We start from the raw sequence: 14,382 nt of genomic DNA, 5'->3' as shown, positions 1-14,382 counted from the left end.
TATATATATATATATATATATATATATATAATTTCATTCATTCAAGGAATGCTTATTGGGAGGTTTTAGTGTTTCCTGCACTTTGCAAAGTGCTGCAGGGTCGGAGACTAAGAAAGACTCCATCTCAGAGACTAACATCTCTGCCCTCTTAGAGCCCAAGGGAGATCATGGGTGGGAATGGAGCAGAGATGCAGGAGGGCTACATATACCCAGCTGCCGGCACGGGCTGTCTGCATAGCACCTACCTCAGATGAGGGCTAAAGAAGGGGCTCTTGAGCTAAGCCTTGCAGGGTGAGGTAAGTCTGTTCAAACACTGTCACTCCTTCCCCAGACTCTGAAGCACCGGAGAGAACGCCACAGCCAGGTGGTTCTCAGAGGGATGCATGAGTTCAGGTAAGCCACCTTCTGTGCTTTAAGAGGACTTGAGCGCCATTTTTATCAGTTCAGGGCTGTGTCTTCCTCAGTGAGCTGTGCATCCAAGCCCTTTTCCTACTTTTCCCATTGCTTTGTGTTGTGTCTTACAGAAACTGAGGAGACCAGGCTCAGGCTGCTTCCATGCCGTCAGCAAGTCCTATGAAGGTGAATCAATCTCTTCCTGTGGCCCATCCCATTCCCATCCTGCCTTGCACCATGCCAAGCACATAGTAGGTCCGAGTGGAGCCATGCTGTAGACTGCATGAGTAAGGTGACAGGCATTGCCCAGGCTCCTCATTTTTCTTTTCAGGTTGGAACTCCAAATGTTTCCGTGAAGGTTAACCTCAGTTGTCTACTGGAGATGATCTGGCATCACCTGGGAAGAGCGCCTCCCTGAGGAACTGTCTGAATTGGGTTACTTTGTGAGAAAGTTTCTTAATTGGGTTAATTAGGGGTGGGGGAAAGCCCACCCTCAATATGAGCAGCACCTTTTGTCTTGGGCTGTGTAAATGTAGAGAGGGGAGGAGGGAAGCACATTCTCTGCTCCGTGGGTGTGTTGCCTGCGTATATGTCTATGTACCACATGCATGTCTGGAACCCACAGAGGCCAGGAGAGAGTGTTGAGTCTCCTGGAACTGGAAGTACGGATGGTTGTGAGCCCCCACCCCCATAACATGGGTGTTGGGAATGGAACCTGAGTCCTCTGCAAGAGCAGAAGATGTTCTTAACTGCTGAGCCGTCTCTCCAGCCTCCCACTGCTGCCACTGTGACTTTCCCTGAGTGACAGACCCTAACCTGGAGCTGCAAACTCAAAGAGTCGCTTGTCATCACAGCAGCAGAAGCAAAACTCGGACAGTCCCCAAGAAGAGAAGCACTCTTGCTGTGCGAGACTTGGGAGCAAACACGGACCCTGAAACCTTGGGACAGCAACAGTAATCATAGCTACACACGGCAACTGCAGGCCAGCCCGGCGTGGAGGGTGCTCCGGAGAAGATCTTCTTCAATCCTTGTAACACCTAGGAGGTAGATACTATTTCTATGCTGAAGAATCCACCCCTATCCCCTAATCTAGTAATTTAGAATCATGGAGACTCGAGTGTGACTGTCAGGATCCACCATTTTAACCTTCTCTCATCCTCATTAAGAGGAATAGGCATATTTGCTTAATAAATGTTTTCTGGGCACCTACTATGTGCCATAGCATTGTTAAAGATGCTGAACGAGTCTGACTGGTTGAGAGAATCCTCGTTGGCGTCAGATATGGTGCCACATTTCTACAATCTCAGTCCTTGGAAAGCTGAGGCAGGGTTGTGGGCATCACCCAGCTGGCTACACAGCAAGTTCTGGTTAGGAATACGGAAAGTGTCTTGTGAGCCCTGCATTGCCACTGATTCTATAGGGACCTTCAGGTCCTCTCTCAGGATTTTTCAGAAACAGGTAACTTGTGAAATAAAGCAACTCTAAAGAGAAGAGAAGAGAAAGATAGTTTCCTGCTAGGAAATAGAAGAAGCAGCCTGAAAGGGTGTGCTGTCAGGGCCAAGGAGGGGATAAGGAGCCAGGAGATCTTAAACTGGAGGCTGAGGGCAAAGGTCACCACTAGGTTAGCAATACCTAACCTACCTAGTTAGAAGCTACCAATTAGGCCTTGAGGGACTGGAGGAAGCAGCCAAAGGTCAAAGCCATGCCTGTTTAGCTCTAAGGAGGTGATGCCAGAGAGCCCAGCACAGCTGTCCTTCTCGCAGTGAAGCTCCTCTGTACAGTGGCTGTACAGAGGAGCAGGGGTTGGGCTTTAGGGAATACTTTGATTTTTCCCTTCGAATTTGTTGACTACAAAGACCAATAGTGTATATGTTTGTGATAACAAAGTTTCCAACAGATGGCTGACACTTCTTACTCTACAAAAGCAGTCCATTGCAACACGCTGTGGATGGACACATAGTATCCTAATTATGAGGTTGACACATCTCTATTTGTGGCCGTAATGGAAACACTTTCTCAGTCTGGCAACATCTAATGTCAACTGTGCTTATAAACTTGGAACTAAGTAGCCATTTCTGATACAAAACTTTAAAATTAAAAAAATTCCTTAGTGGATTAGTGTACCTGGTACAACACACTATTCTTTCAGAATGTTATTGCTGACTCCCTATTCAAATTTAATAAGTACTTCATGGTGACAAGACTCATTATGTAATCATTAATATTCATTTGCCATGAATATTGCATAAAGTAAAATATTACATCGCCCTACATTGCTTTTATCTCTAATGGAAGCATTGTCAGTAGAGAGATTAAATGCTGTTAAAGTTCCAAGGCTGCTTAGAGGCAAAGAATTTTTAAATGTTAAACAGTCAAAGATGGAAGATGAAGATTGTACGAAGTCATGGGAAAGATTCTCGACTCCACCGATCACTTCTAGAGAAAATGGGACAGGGAGCAAAGAGATGGAAAACATAATAAAGACTACAACTCTAAATAAAAGAGAAGCACACACTTGTTTTACAGGAAGTCACTACACTCGGGGAACTCATAGGACTTGACAGGAGTGAGGAGCAGCACAAAGCCTAGAGAATTGTCCTCTAGATGCCCTCTCTCTCTCTCTCTCTCTCTCTCTCTCTCTCTATCTATCTATCTATCTATCTATCTATCTATCTATCTCTATCTCTCTCTCTCACTGTTGCTGAGGAGTGTGGATGCTGCTGTGGCATTCCTGAACTTAGCTTGTTTGCACACAAGGTGTGACACACTGACCATTACGGCTACTGATGCAATACAACTGAATCTACAGATCAGGGCGGAGCTAAGGTTCTCTGCCTCATATCAGTGCATTTCCACCTATCAAACTGACTCCAGCCAGAACTCATCCCTCCTGTGGTCAGTGCACTGCCACGGGTGCCTGCCTGGCAGCTGGAGGATCATGGTGTGGGCTATCCATTCCCTGAATCACAGTTAGATTTTATCAAATCTGGGTTGTACTCATGGGCCATTCATACAAATGTAATTAAGCCTGGTAAACCAAAAAAAAAAACCAAAAAAACAAAAAACAAAAAACAGTCACTTCAGAAGTCACCAGAAGTTATCAGTCACCTTCACTTTACACACGAGCAAGAAATGGCTGACAATTTTGTAATGCTTCATGCATTATTTTTCTGTACACTGCCACCCCAGCATAGATGACCCTTTAGTGAGTGCCAAGCATGCTATTGGGTGTTTTCTCCCCAGTTAGCACCCGAGGAGCCGAAAGCATGAGACACAAAAGTCTCAAAATCACGGCGGAAAAGCCAGGGCTCTCAAACGTGAAGACATCCAGATCTTTCCACGTTCTTTCCATTCTTTCTCACTGCCTACACAGGAACTAAGGAGGCGCATCTTCTCAGATGGGAGGCAGCCACCTAAGGTGACTCCCTGGAGCTCATGGCCCCAGCGAGAGGAGGAGCCAGCTTGTCTTCACCCTTCACCACAGGAAGTGATGGAAGAATCTACAGAGCTGGGGGGGCATGTCTGGGGTGTCTGGGCTTTTCTCTATATTAACCTCTATATTAGAATCCAAGAGCTCCTCAGTGAGGCCAGAGCTGGGGCCGCTCAGATGGCGAAAGACGATGAGGAGATCTAGGCCAGGCAGTGCCCACATTGCCAACTTGACTCCTACTATTATCCCAATAGGTACCCCAATGTATCCAACAGGACCAGTGGGGACCCCAGTGTCCTCTCTGAACCAGCTGGTAACAGGATGGCTGGGGTGGTCTCTTGGTTTCAATGGGATAGAGGGTTTGGCTCCAAGCGGACACTCATAGTGGTCAGGATTATTTTTAGAAAATGATTTGCAAGCATTCCCATTCTCTCGTCTCCAAATCAAAATTCCTTCCCGTGGCATTTCTCAAAAAACCCTTTGTAAATATCTTTCATGGAAATATTTACTGAGTACATTAAGCAAAGCCATGGGATTTAAAGGATAAGATGGATCTGGACTTTGCACAGTGTAGATTCTTTCTGGAAATTCCTGATAAAAATCAGATGTTCATAGGATCTGCCAAAACATAGACATTTCAGGTCAGCACCACCCTCAGCCCAAATTCCAGTCAGACAGCCTTGGGGCGGGCACACTTGGCTGCCTCTGTGGCCACCTTGCCAGGATCTTACCACCTCATTAGCATAAGATTAGCATAATCGTCCCCTAAGAAGCACTACAGTCTGAGAAGATGAGTTCACGGTTTTTGAAATTGTCAGTGGACCGTGGACTCAAACGAGCTGTCAGTATTTTTAAAAGTTGTTTTACTTTATGTGTATGGATGTTTTGCCTGTATATATGTCTATGCACCATGTTTGTGCAGGGCCCATAGAGAGGGTGTCAGAGCTTCTGGAATTGGAGTTACAGACTGTTGTGAGCTGCCACACAGGTTCTGGGAATTGAACCCAGATCCTCTGGAAGAATACCCAGTGGTCCTAACTGCTGAGTCATCTCTCTGGCCCTTTATCTTTTCCTTTTTCTCCTCCTCCTCTTCCTCCTTCTCCTTCTCCTTCTTCTTCTTCCTCTTCCTCTTTCTCTTTCTCTTCCTCTTCCTCTTCTTCTTCTCCTCCCCCTCCTGCTTCTCCTCCTCCTGCTGCTTCTCCTCCTCCTCCCGCTTCTCCTCCTCCTCCTCCTCCTGCTCCTTCTTCTCCTCTTCCTTCTCCTTCTTCTTCTTCTCCTTCTTCTCCTTATTCACCAACTCCTCCCCACCCCACTTCTTTTACACAGATCCTTTTCAGAGCTAAAGCTGACACAGAGTCCGAGCATCCCTTACAAGCCTGAGTCCCCACAAACTTTCAAACCTGGAAGCTTTACAGCCTGTGGTTTGGAAGCAGCTAAGTTCTGACTAAGCCATCTCCTTACATGACCATTTCTCAAAGGAAGCAAGGGTAGCCTCTGACACTGAGTCTCCCTTCCTGAACTCTTCGGAACAGAAAAACTAAGACTGGAGCCAGGCAAGAACAAGGACTCGCCAGGCGGAAAGGCCCAGAAACCTCACCAACCCAACATGTTCTTAAAACAGGCTGTTAAAATGCCAAAAAGTAGCTTTTGTGAGTAAAATGTTAGTGTGCATTTCACATATTTATCATAACCCATTGTACAAACTCACAGAAAGTTCAAAGTTAGGAGTAAAGTATAGGACAGGAAACCTGAAAAGAAAATGGTTCGTATTTCTGGTGTTAGCTCACTATTAAAAACAGGCACCAAGTAAGCTCAAAAGCAAAGCTTTCAACCTATCCATCTCAGAAAATATTGCTATAAGCTTTAAACATTCCAGCAAAGATAAGTTCAAGATTAACTTGGGAAGGTCTATTGGAGATAGGTGGTACCACACCTGAAAATTCAGATCCACTCACTTCCTGGGCTAATTTCTTAGACCTTGCTTAACTATCAGCATCAGCATCATCACCATCACCGTCATCATCACCACCATCATCACCGTTACCACCATCATCATCTCAGACACTGGGGGGGCTAGAAGTCTAAGTTACAGTTTCCAGGATGTGACCTGTGATTGCCAGCCACCCCACCCCTTCTGAGATTAATGCAATCTCAGGAGGCCTGGTGCTCAGACGTAGGCTTGACTCATCGAGAGGGATCTTCTGAGTTGTCCCATGGGTAGAGTTGTCCCTTGGGTAATAAATGGAAGAAGATACAGCCAGCAGGGCCCCGCTTACCTCTCATTGTTCTTCTTGCCACTGGAGGAGCTGCTGGTGGAGCCCGTGCGGTTCCGGCTTCCTTTGGAGTCCCCGGAGCTCTCCCTCCGGCCACCTGGAGACACCCGTTCTGAAGAGCTGGTCCTGTTGATGCTGCAGGAAGGGCAGGCAGATGAGAACGGGGCTTCCATTGTGGACAGTCCTTCACTGCCAAGTGTACTGAGGGCTTGGGCCGCACACGCAGACTACCATACTGCCGAGTAACATTTAAAGAGAGGGATCTGAAATCCTTACTACAGAGGTCAGAAGGCTCCTACGGTGTCACCTGCAATCCACACCTCTGCACATCTGTGTGACTGAGGCAAAAGACACAGTTCAGAGTCATAGCTTATAGCGTAAACTGAGCCAAATACTCCCCCAATATACTATAGAAGGGCTTGGGAGCTCAGGAACATGCCACTGAGGGGCGCTATTGGAGGGTGCTTCTGTCTAGATCAGTGGCATTTAGTCGGGTTACATTGTTCCTCAGGAGACATTTAGCAATGTCTGCAGGCATCACTGGTCACAACTCAGGGGAGGGAGCTGCTACTCATGTGCTGGGTAGAGGCCAGAGAGGCTGCTGACTGCCCTCGAGTGCTCAGGGCATCCAAACAGGGGCAACCAAAGCAACAACAGGAGAGCTAGTACCAGAACCACATCAGGGACAAATGAAGACGGGGCCATAGGTCATGGCATAAGCTTCAGTCATAGGTGATAGGCTTATTTACAGGCTGAGGCCCCATAAACACTCAGCTTCAGGATAGAGAATGAGCACAAAGTGACAGAAATATGTTTAGAACCATATCAGGACCTGTTGGGAATTCTGTCCTAATCCTGAACCAAAATCCATCTAGTGATTTACAATATTTAAGGCTGTAACTCAAACAATATTATTATTATTATTATTATTAAAATATTATTTTTATTTTTGTTTATAATTGTGTATATGTACACACATTATGTGTGCATGTGTGTGTGTGTGTGTGTGTCTATATATGTAGTGGCCATCTGAAGGCCAGAAGAAGGCATTGGATCTCCTGGTGCTGGAGTTCAGGATGTTGTAAGCCACCCAGTGTGAGTACTGGGGACCAAATTCTTCAAGAGCAGCAAGTGCTTGTAGCCACTGACCTGTGTCTCTAGCTCCAAACAGCAATTTTAAAGACTTACACATTCTAACACAAAAGAATCCAGCGGTGTGTTATTAGATACTTCATGCTAAGGACGGACAGGGAGAAAATGCTGATGAAGGTACTCTGTCTACAGGAGTAGGAAACTTCGTGTACATGGTAAAAACATCACAGTGCGTATCATATAACAGCTTCCACTCTGAGTGGGGCACTTCAAGCAAAGTATCCAGTATTGAAGGCATGATGGCATGCATAGTGTGGCAGTGCACACTGTGTGCTCAGAGCCAAGGCTGCAGTGAAGTCACACAAGGCAACATGGGTGAGCACTATCAGAAACCTCTGGTTCATTATGCACTTGATTCTGGGTTAATTTTTGGTTGCTGGTTGTTCAGAAATCTTTTTACTCTTTTTACTCAAGATCCTCTCATTCAGTCACTGACAATCATACATGGTTGTAGCAATCAATATATGGGAATCCCAGCCAGGTGTGGTGGCACACACCTTTAAACACTGCACTTGGGAGATAAAAGCAGGAGGATCTTTGTGAGTTCAAGGCTACCCTGGTCTACAAAGTGAGTTCCAGGACAGTCAGGGCTGTTGCAGAGAAACCCTGTCTCGAAAAACAGATATACATATATGTACACACTCAAGCGCGCGCGCGCGCGCACACACACACACACACACACACACACACACACACGGGAATCCCATAGACACAAAGAGCCAGGGGACAGTAAGGACTGAGCATCCCCTCCCTGAGAATCCAATGACTCCATCCTCCAAATCCCCCCATTGAGACTCTGACCCTCTGTGCCTCAGAACTGGAGGTGTGGTCCTCCAGGTGGGATCTCGGTCAAGAGCGCAACCTGATGAATGAGGTTGGCACCTTCGTAAAAAGTGCCCAAAGGAGCCTTCTCATCTCTGACCACCGTAACAGCACACAGTGAGAGGGCACCAGGCTGCCCCCCCCTCCAGAAGAGCACTTCACAGAATCTGGTGCATGATGGACTCTCCTTCACAAACCATGAGCGGCACTTCCTCTCCTGTGGCCTGTCAGTCAACTGTGGTCCTGTGGTAAAGCAGGCCGCAATCACCAACCCAAGCACGTGACTGTCACAGGCTTCGTTCGCTGAGAGCCCCTGGTCTTCCGTGTAACTTAACCTTGGGGTCTTAGCAAGTCAGTTCTGCACCCTTTGCAAGCTTCATGCAGAGGAAACAAATGAATACATAATGAGGCCGAAGTCTCTGCTCCTGCTACAGGCAGAGCTGGGTTGCTCTGCCCTCACACTCACTTATCTGTGAGAAGGGAACAGACATTCGCTGAGGGTACAGGGGAAGAGGGGCCTGGCTAGACACATGGAGCGGAGCTTGGCAGTTACATGCACAAATGTGTGACTTATGCTGTGCTGACTATTCATCTAGTGGCTATTAGGATGTCACAGTGCCACAGATATAGGGAGGGCAGACAGGAAAGAGGGAAGAAGATGAGAAAAGAGCCTGCAGAGAAAAGTGCTTCAGAAAAAAAGTTGAAAAGCTGCCATGGAATCAGGTAGCAGAGAGAGGAGAGAGAATCCGGTAGCTCTGTACAGAGGAGTGTGTATATGCGTGAGTGTGTGCCTGTGCATGTGCGTGTGCGTGTGTGGGGGGGTTGTTTTAAGATTTACTTATTTCATCTATGTGAGTACACTGTGGCTATCTTCAGACACACCAGAAGAGGGCACTGGATCCCCATTACTGATGGGTGTGAGCCACCATGTGGTTGCTGGGAACTCAGGACCTCTGGAAGAGCAGTCAGTGCTCTTAACCGCAATCTCTCTAGTCCTTGTGTGTGTGTGAGTGTGTATGTGTATGTGTGTATGTGTGTGTGTGTATATTTGTGTATGTGTGTGTGTGAGTGTATGTGTGTATATTTGTGTATGTGTGTGTGTATGTGTGTGTGTGAGTGTATGTGTGTATGTGTGTGTATGTGTGTATGTGTGTATGTGTGTGTGTGTATATTTGTGTATGTGTGTGTATGTGTGTCTATGTGTGTATGTGTGTGTGTGTATATTTGTGTGTGTGTGTATGTGTGTGTGTGTGTGTGTGTGTATTTGTGTGTGTGTGTGTAGCTTCAAAGGACATGGCACATGGAAGGAAAACAAGCCACCAAATCTCATAAAGTAGTGCACAGGAGCGGAGGGACCCAAGACATCAGGGCCCCCACCAGGGCCCAGGGAGAAAGCAGCTCTGTGTGCCCCAGCGTGCGCACACACACACACACACACACACACACACACACACACACACACACGCGCTGGCTCCTGTCAATCACCCATCTTTTTTTCTTGCCACTCTTTTCCTCCTTGGTCTGCTCCTTCCTCAGACCAACCTTCAGCCCTTCTCCTTGGCAATTCCAAGTCCTTCAGGTAGAACCTTGTGTCAAGATTGTAAAGGCTGCCTGACATGCTGACTTTTGAAAAACCACCCCATCCTCAGAGTGAGCAAGTGTAGTCTAAGTAACAGAGCACGATCATTCCCACACATGCTCTTCCTGGGACAGCATGATCACCCCACACATGCTCTTCCTGGGACAGCATGATCACCCCACACATGCTCTTCCTGGGACAGAGCACGATCATCCCACACATGCTCTTCCTGGGACAGAGCATGATCACCTCACACATGCTCTTCCTGGGACAGAGCATGATCACCCCACACATGCTCTTCCTGGGACAGAGCATGATCACCCCACACATGCTCTTCCTGGGACAGCATGATCACCCCACACATGCTCTTCCTGGGACAGCATGATCTCCCCACACATGCTCTTCCTGGGACAGAGCATGATCACCCCGCACATGCTCTTCCTGGGTCAGCACAATCATCCCATACATGCTCTTCCTGGGGATTAAGGAGCTTTGAGTCTGTGGTGCTGGACATCTCACAAGAGCCTCTGCGTGGGTGTGACTGAAGGTCGGCCTGTGGTTTGTTCATTTTTGTGTTTTCTTTGTTTTAGAATGCTCAATTTAGGGACAAGGAAATGACATGTCTTAGGGCAACATGACTTTTCTGAAACCTAGGATTACAGTCTAAAGATCAGAGGAACTCATGCCTGGGTTTCACCATCGTCCATGACGAAACCCTTAGCAGTGGTAACTCATGGCATTGCCTCTACCCAGTACCCAGTGCAGACTCAGAAGCTCCTATGGGAACTGCTGAAAGGGCCCTAGGAGACTGTGGCAGTGGGAGGCCCAGCGTGCCATCTCTGCAGTGTCCCTGTGGGAGTTCGTGGTAAGTTCATGGCAATTTAAAGAGTTGCATAAAACGCTCTTGCTGCACAGTAAGGAGCGTCTATTATCCAGCTATGGTGAATGCTAACCAAACTCAACCTGGTCCCTGGGAGAGGCAACATTATGCGGATGATGGGAAGAGCTAATGGGAACGGGACCCTTCCCATCTGACACAGATTATTTCCCTTACATTTTACACATTCCCTTCAAAAAATATCACCACCTCATTTTACAGACAAAGAAAACAAATTCAGGGATGTATAGCAACTTGCCTGAGCTTCCAAGAGTGGCTGGATTAGTGGCTCCAGTCCATGCCCTCTCTACTGGTCACCTGACCAGGACCTTCCTGCAGGAAGCCCCCTTAGTCACCCAGTAGGGATATCAGAGCAGTTATGTTCTCTCAGGACTTTGAGGCACACCAGTTCTGCAGTTCTGATAGGTTCCTACAAATTCAATAGATAAGGGGAGGCTCTGGATAAAGCCATTGAGCCACTGTGCTGGAGGGAGGAGCACTAGGATGACAGAGCAGGTCTAAGCTCCCCTCATCTTGGCGCTGATCTATTCAGAGTGTCTCAGACCTGTTCTGTCCACACGTAAGCACAGAAGTGTGAGAAAGCATTGTGGGTTTTGGATTTATCTATTTTTATTTTATGTGTATGAACATTTGCTTGTGTGTTTGTATGTATGTGAATGTCTGGGGCCCAAGGAGACCAGAAGAAGGCATCAGGGTCTGTGGAGTCAGACTTAAAGACAGTTGTAGGCTCCCACAGTGCTGTCGGTAACCAAACCTTGGTCCTCTGCAAGAGCAGCCAGTGCGTTTAAACCACCGAGCCATCCCTTCAGCTCCAGTGGGAAAGTGTTGTAAAAACTTCAGGCAACTGCAGGCTTCAATCATCAGAACCGGGACACCCTGCTTTGCACACACACAGCTTGGATATAATCCATCACAGCTCTTTCAGGACATTTGTCATGCCCACATTTGCATCCAAATGTTAAACTTTAAAAAGAAAAGTTACTATTGTTCTATATGTAGAAGAAAAAAAAAAGAAATAAGACATTTCCTTTAGAGACCCAGAGCCCTTATGAATTAAAGAGGATTTCAGACGGCTCAGATGAAGGACAAAAACAAAAGCTTGGAAGACTTGCAGCAAGAGCAGCCAGAGAGAGTGCTGCTGTCGACTCACCGCCACAGGAAACTCCTTTTAATCACCAGCAGGGGATATCAAAGACCGTACAGTCCCTCTGGACAGCAAGCGAAAACAATGCTCTTTATTTGGGACATGGCAGGGGTACCAGCTTGCAAGAGGCCTCCAAATAACCCAGCTCATCTCTGGGTCCTTGAGGGAGACTGGGTGTTTTAGGGGCTGTGCATAAAGACCATCATTTCTTCCTGTCTGCTGTCTGTCCCCACACGTGACCCCAAACTTCTAAATCTGAAGAGAAAGCAGCTTCTTGTATTTCATTTACGTGTCAAAGAATCCTGCCAATCTGAATCTGAGACATGATAAAAATTTCCACAGCGGAGACTTGTGACATTCTTTCTTGTTATGAGATAATAACGCTTTAGCCCAAGAAGCTAGAATTAAGGCTTTCTTATCATTAGATGATTTGAACTTATCATTAGATGATTAGAAATGTTCTTTCCAAAATTTCACTACAAAGGCCCTGGACATTTACAATCAACGGGGATTTGACACAGAGCTCTTAGGACCAGAGAGTTTCTGAGGATGAATTAAAAACTGTGACCTACTCAATGAATACTTGGCATTGACCACGTCTTCTGTGCTATGCTGAGTGCTGTAAACAGGGAACCGGAGCCTGAGGGGCTCTTTGCCCTGATATGACACATCTACTTCCAATAGGCTGAGATGACAACCTTTAATAGTTAAATAAAGCATGCTCTTCTCTACCATTATGATAAAGATAGATTAAAGCACATCTTTAAAAACATCTTTATGGGCTGGAGAGATGGCTCAAGGGTTAAGAGCACTGGCTCTTCCGAAGGTCCTGAGTTAAAATCCTAGCAACCACATGGTGGCTCACAACCACAACCACCCATAATGAGATCTGACACCCTCTTCTGAAGTGTCTGAAGATTGTTACAATGTACTTACATATAATAAATAAATAAAATAAAATAAAAATGTCTTTATTTCTTTGCTCTGTGTATGTGCCTGGGCCATGCGGCGCATGTGCATAAGGGCAGGTGTGTGCACTGCTTGTGTGCACGCGAAAGCCAGAGGACGTCAGGAGTTCTCGATTGTTCTCTTCCTTCCTCTCTTGGGAGAAATCCTACATTGAACTCGGAGTTGAGCTGGCAGCCAGGGAACCCCAAGATTCCTCCTATCTTGGTCTCCAACAGTGCTGGGGTTTCACATCTGCACCACCACGCCCAGATTCCTTTGTGAGGATCTGAGCTCAGAGCCTCTGTGTGTGCAGCAGGTGCTCCTGGCCACAGAGCCATCAACCCAGCCCCTAAAACCTTTGTGACACAAGTCCTTTCCCAGAAACAGTGACTTAGAAAGTCTTAGGGGGAAAAAAAACACTTGCCTTTCTCTTCTATACTTGAGCTATGGGAACTGCATGGTTCCTGGTGAGGGACAGTTGAGTCCTTCCTGACTCAACACCATAACTGGCCATTCCATTCTTTGCTACCAACAACACAGACAAACTCTATACTCCACTTAATATTGCCACTTGTTGGGTCTGAATACATAGATATATATTAAAAATAATAGTCTGGATCCCGTTCTCCTAACTGGACCACCTTGTCAGGCCTCAGTGGGAGAGGGTGTGCTTAGTCCTGCAGTGACTTGATGTGCTGGGGGGGCTCCCCCTTCTTTGAGAAAGGAGGGAGGGTCTGCATGAGGGGGCCCTGGGAGGAGAGGGGGTGCTGATATTGAGATGTAAAGAGAATAAATAAATAAATTAAAAAAATAAACCAGGGTCTTAGTCTTCAGTCCAGGCAGACCTGGGACTCTTATAGACTACACCCCCCCACACACACTGGTTTGGTAATGGTGACAATCTGACTGTGTCAGGCTCCCAAGTGCTGAGATGACAGAGATGAGCTGCCATGCCTGATTTAGAAATAACTTTTCTTAAAAACCTAACTGAAGTCAGATATTGTTTTCTGGCTCTTACATGGCGTGTGTGTCTGGCACTGACTTAGGCCGGGTCACACATCCAACAGCCTGCTTCCCAAGGGACAGTCAGCTGATGGGAGGCGACAGCTACTGCATGACTGTCTCAGACTAGCACAGACACTGTGGAAATGATGCCTGCACCAGTTTTGTTCTTTTGATCTCTGCTCACTCCCCACCCCCACCTCCATCCTTTACCCATCCACACCCCCTACCCCCTATCCCCACCCAATTGTCCTGCTCTGCAAACTCCCAGAGACAATGCGCCATTGTCTTTTTCTAGAGGGCTGGGAAACTCTGCTATTGACGCCTCAGCAGACCACAGAGCAAGGTGTGACCTACAATGTCTTCTTCGGATTTTCTGCCCTTTTCCTTTGACAAATAGAAGCAAAACCTCTTCCCAGGGTTCTGAAGCAGGGGGAAGCCCAGTCCTGGACTAAATTTCAATTGGCAACACAATGCGGCGACCGCTGGGACTGGACTGTTTCCAAAGGGGATTTTGTCCTTAAGCACCAGGCTGAAACCCCCCAGAGTCTTCTCTTGAAAACAAACACACACCATGCGTGCCCCCAGATGTCCCATCTTGCTTCATTTAGAGCTGTGATTACAACGACTGACATTCTTGGTGATGGAGTCTTGCACATACCCTGTTTTAACCTCAACATTCAGGAAGTCTGGCTGGCTTCTTTTTGGCATCAGAAACCTTTCTTAAAGAGAGCTATCACC

General features: G+C 46.9%; 1 protein-coding gene across 8 annotated transcripts in view; it reads right to left on the bottom strand.

Moving 5' to 3' along the window:
- Positions 1 to 14,382, bottom strand: part of Eml1 (EMAP like 1) — a 180,937-nt gene that overhangs the window by 40,545 nt on the left and 126,010 nt on the right. For all 8 annotated transcript variants that reach the window (XM_031355391.1, XM_031355393.1, XM_031355395.1 and 5 more), the window contains exon 4: positions 6,100 to 6,231. In XM_031355391.1, the coding sequence (XP_031211251.1) occupies positions 6,100 to 6,231 (132 nt within the window). The remainder of the gene's footprint in view (positions 1 to 6,099; positions 6,232 to 14,382) is intronic.

This window comes from Mastomys coucha, unplaced genomic scaffold (assembly GCF_008632895.1).
Source record: "Mastomys coucha isolate ucsf_1 unplaced genomic scaffold, UCSF_Mcou_1 pScaffold6, whole genome shotgun sequence".
Classification (NCBI taxonomy): Eukaryota; Metazoa; Chordata; class Mammalia; order Rodentia; family Muridae; genus Mastomys; species Mastomys coucha.
Note: the sequence above shows the minus strand (reverse complement) of the source record. Positions and strands in the feature narration are given on the sequence as shown.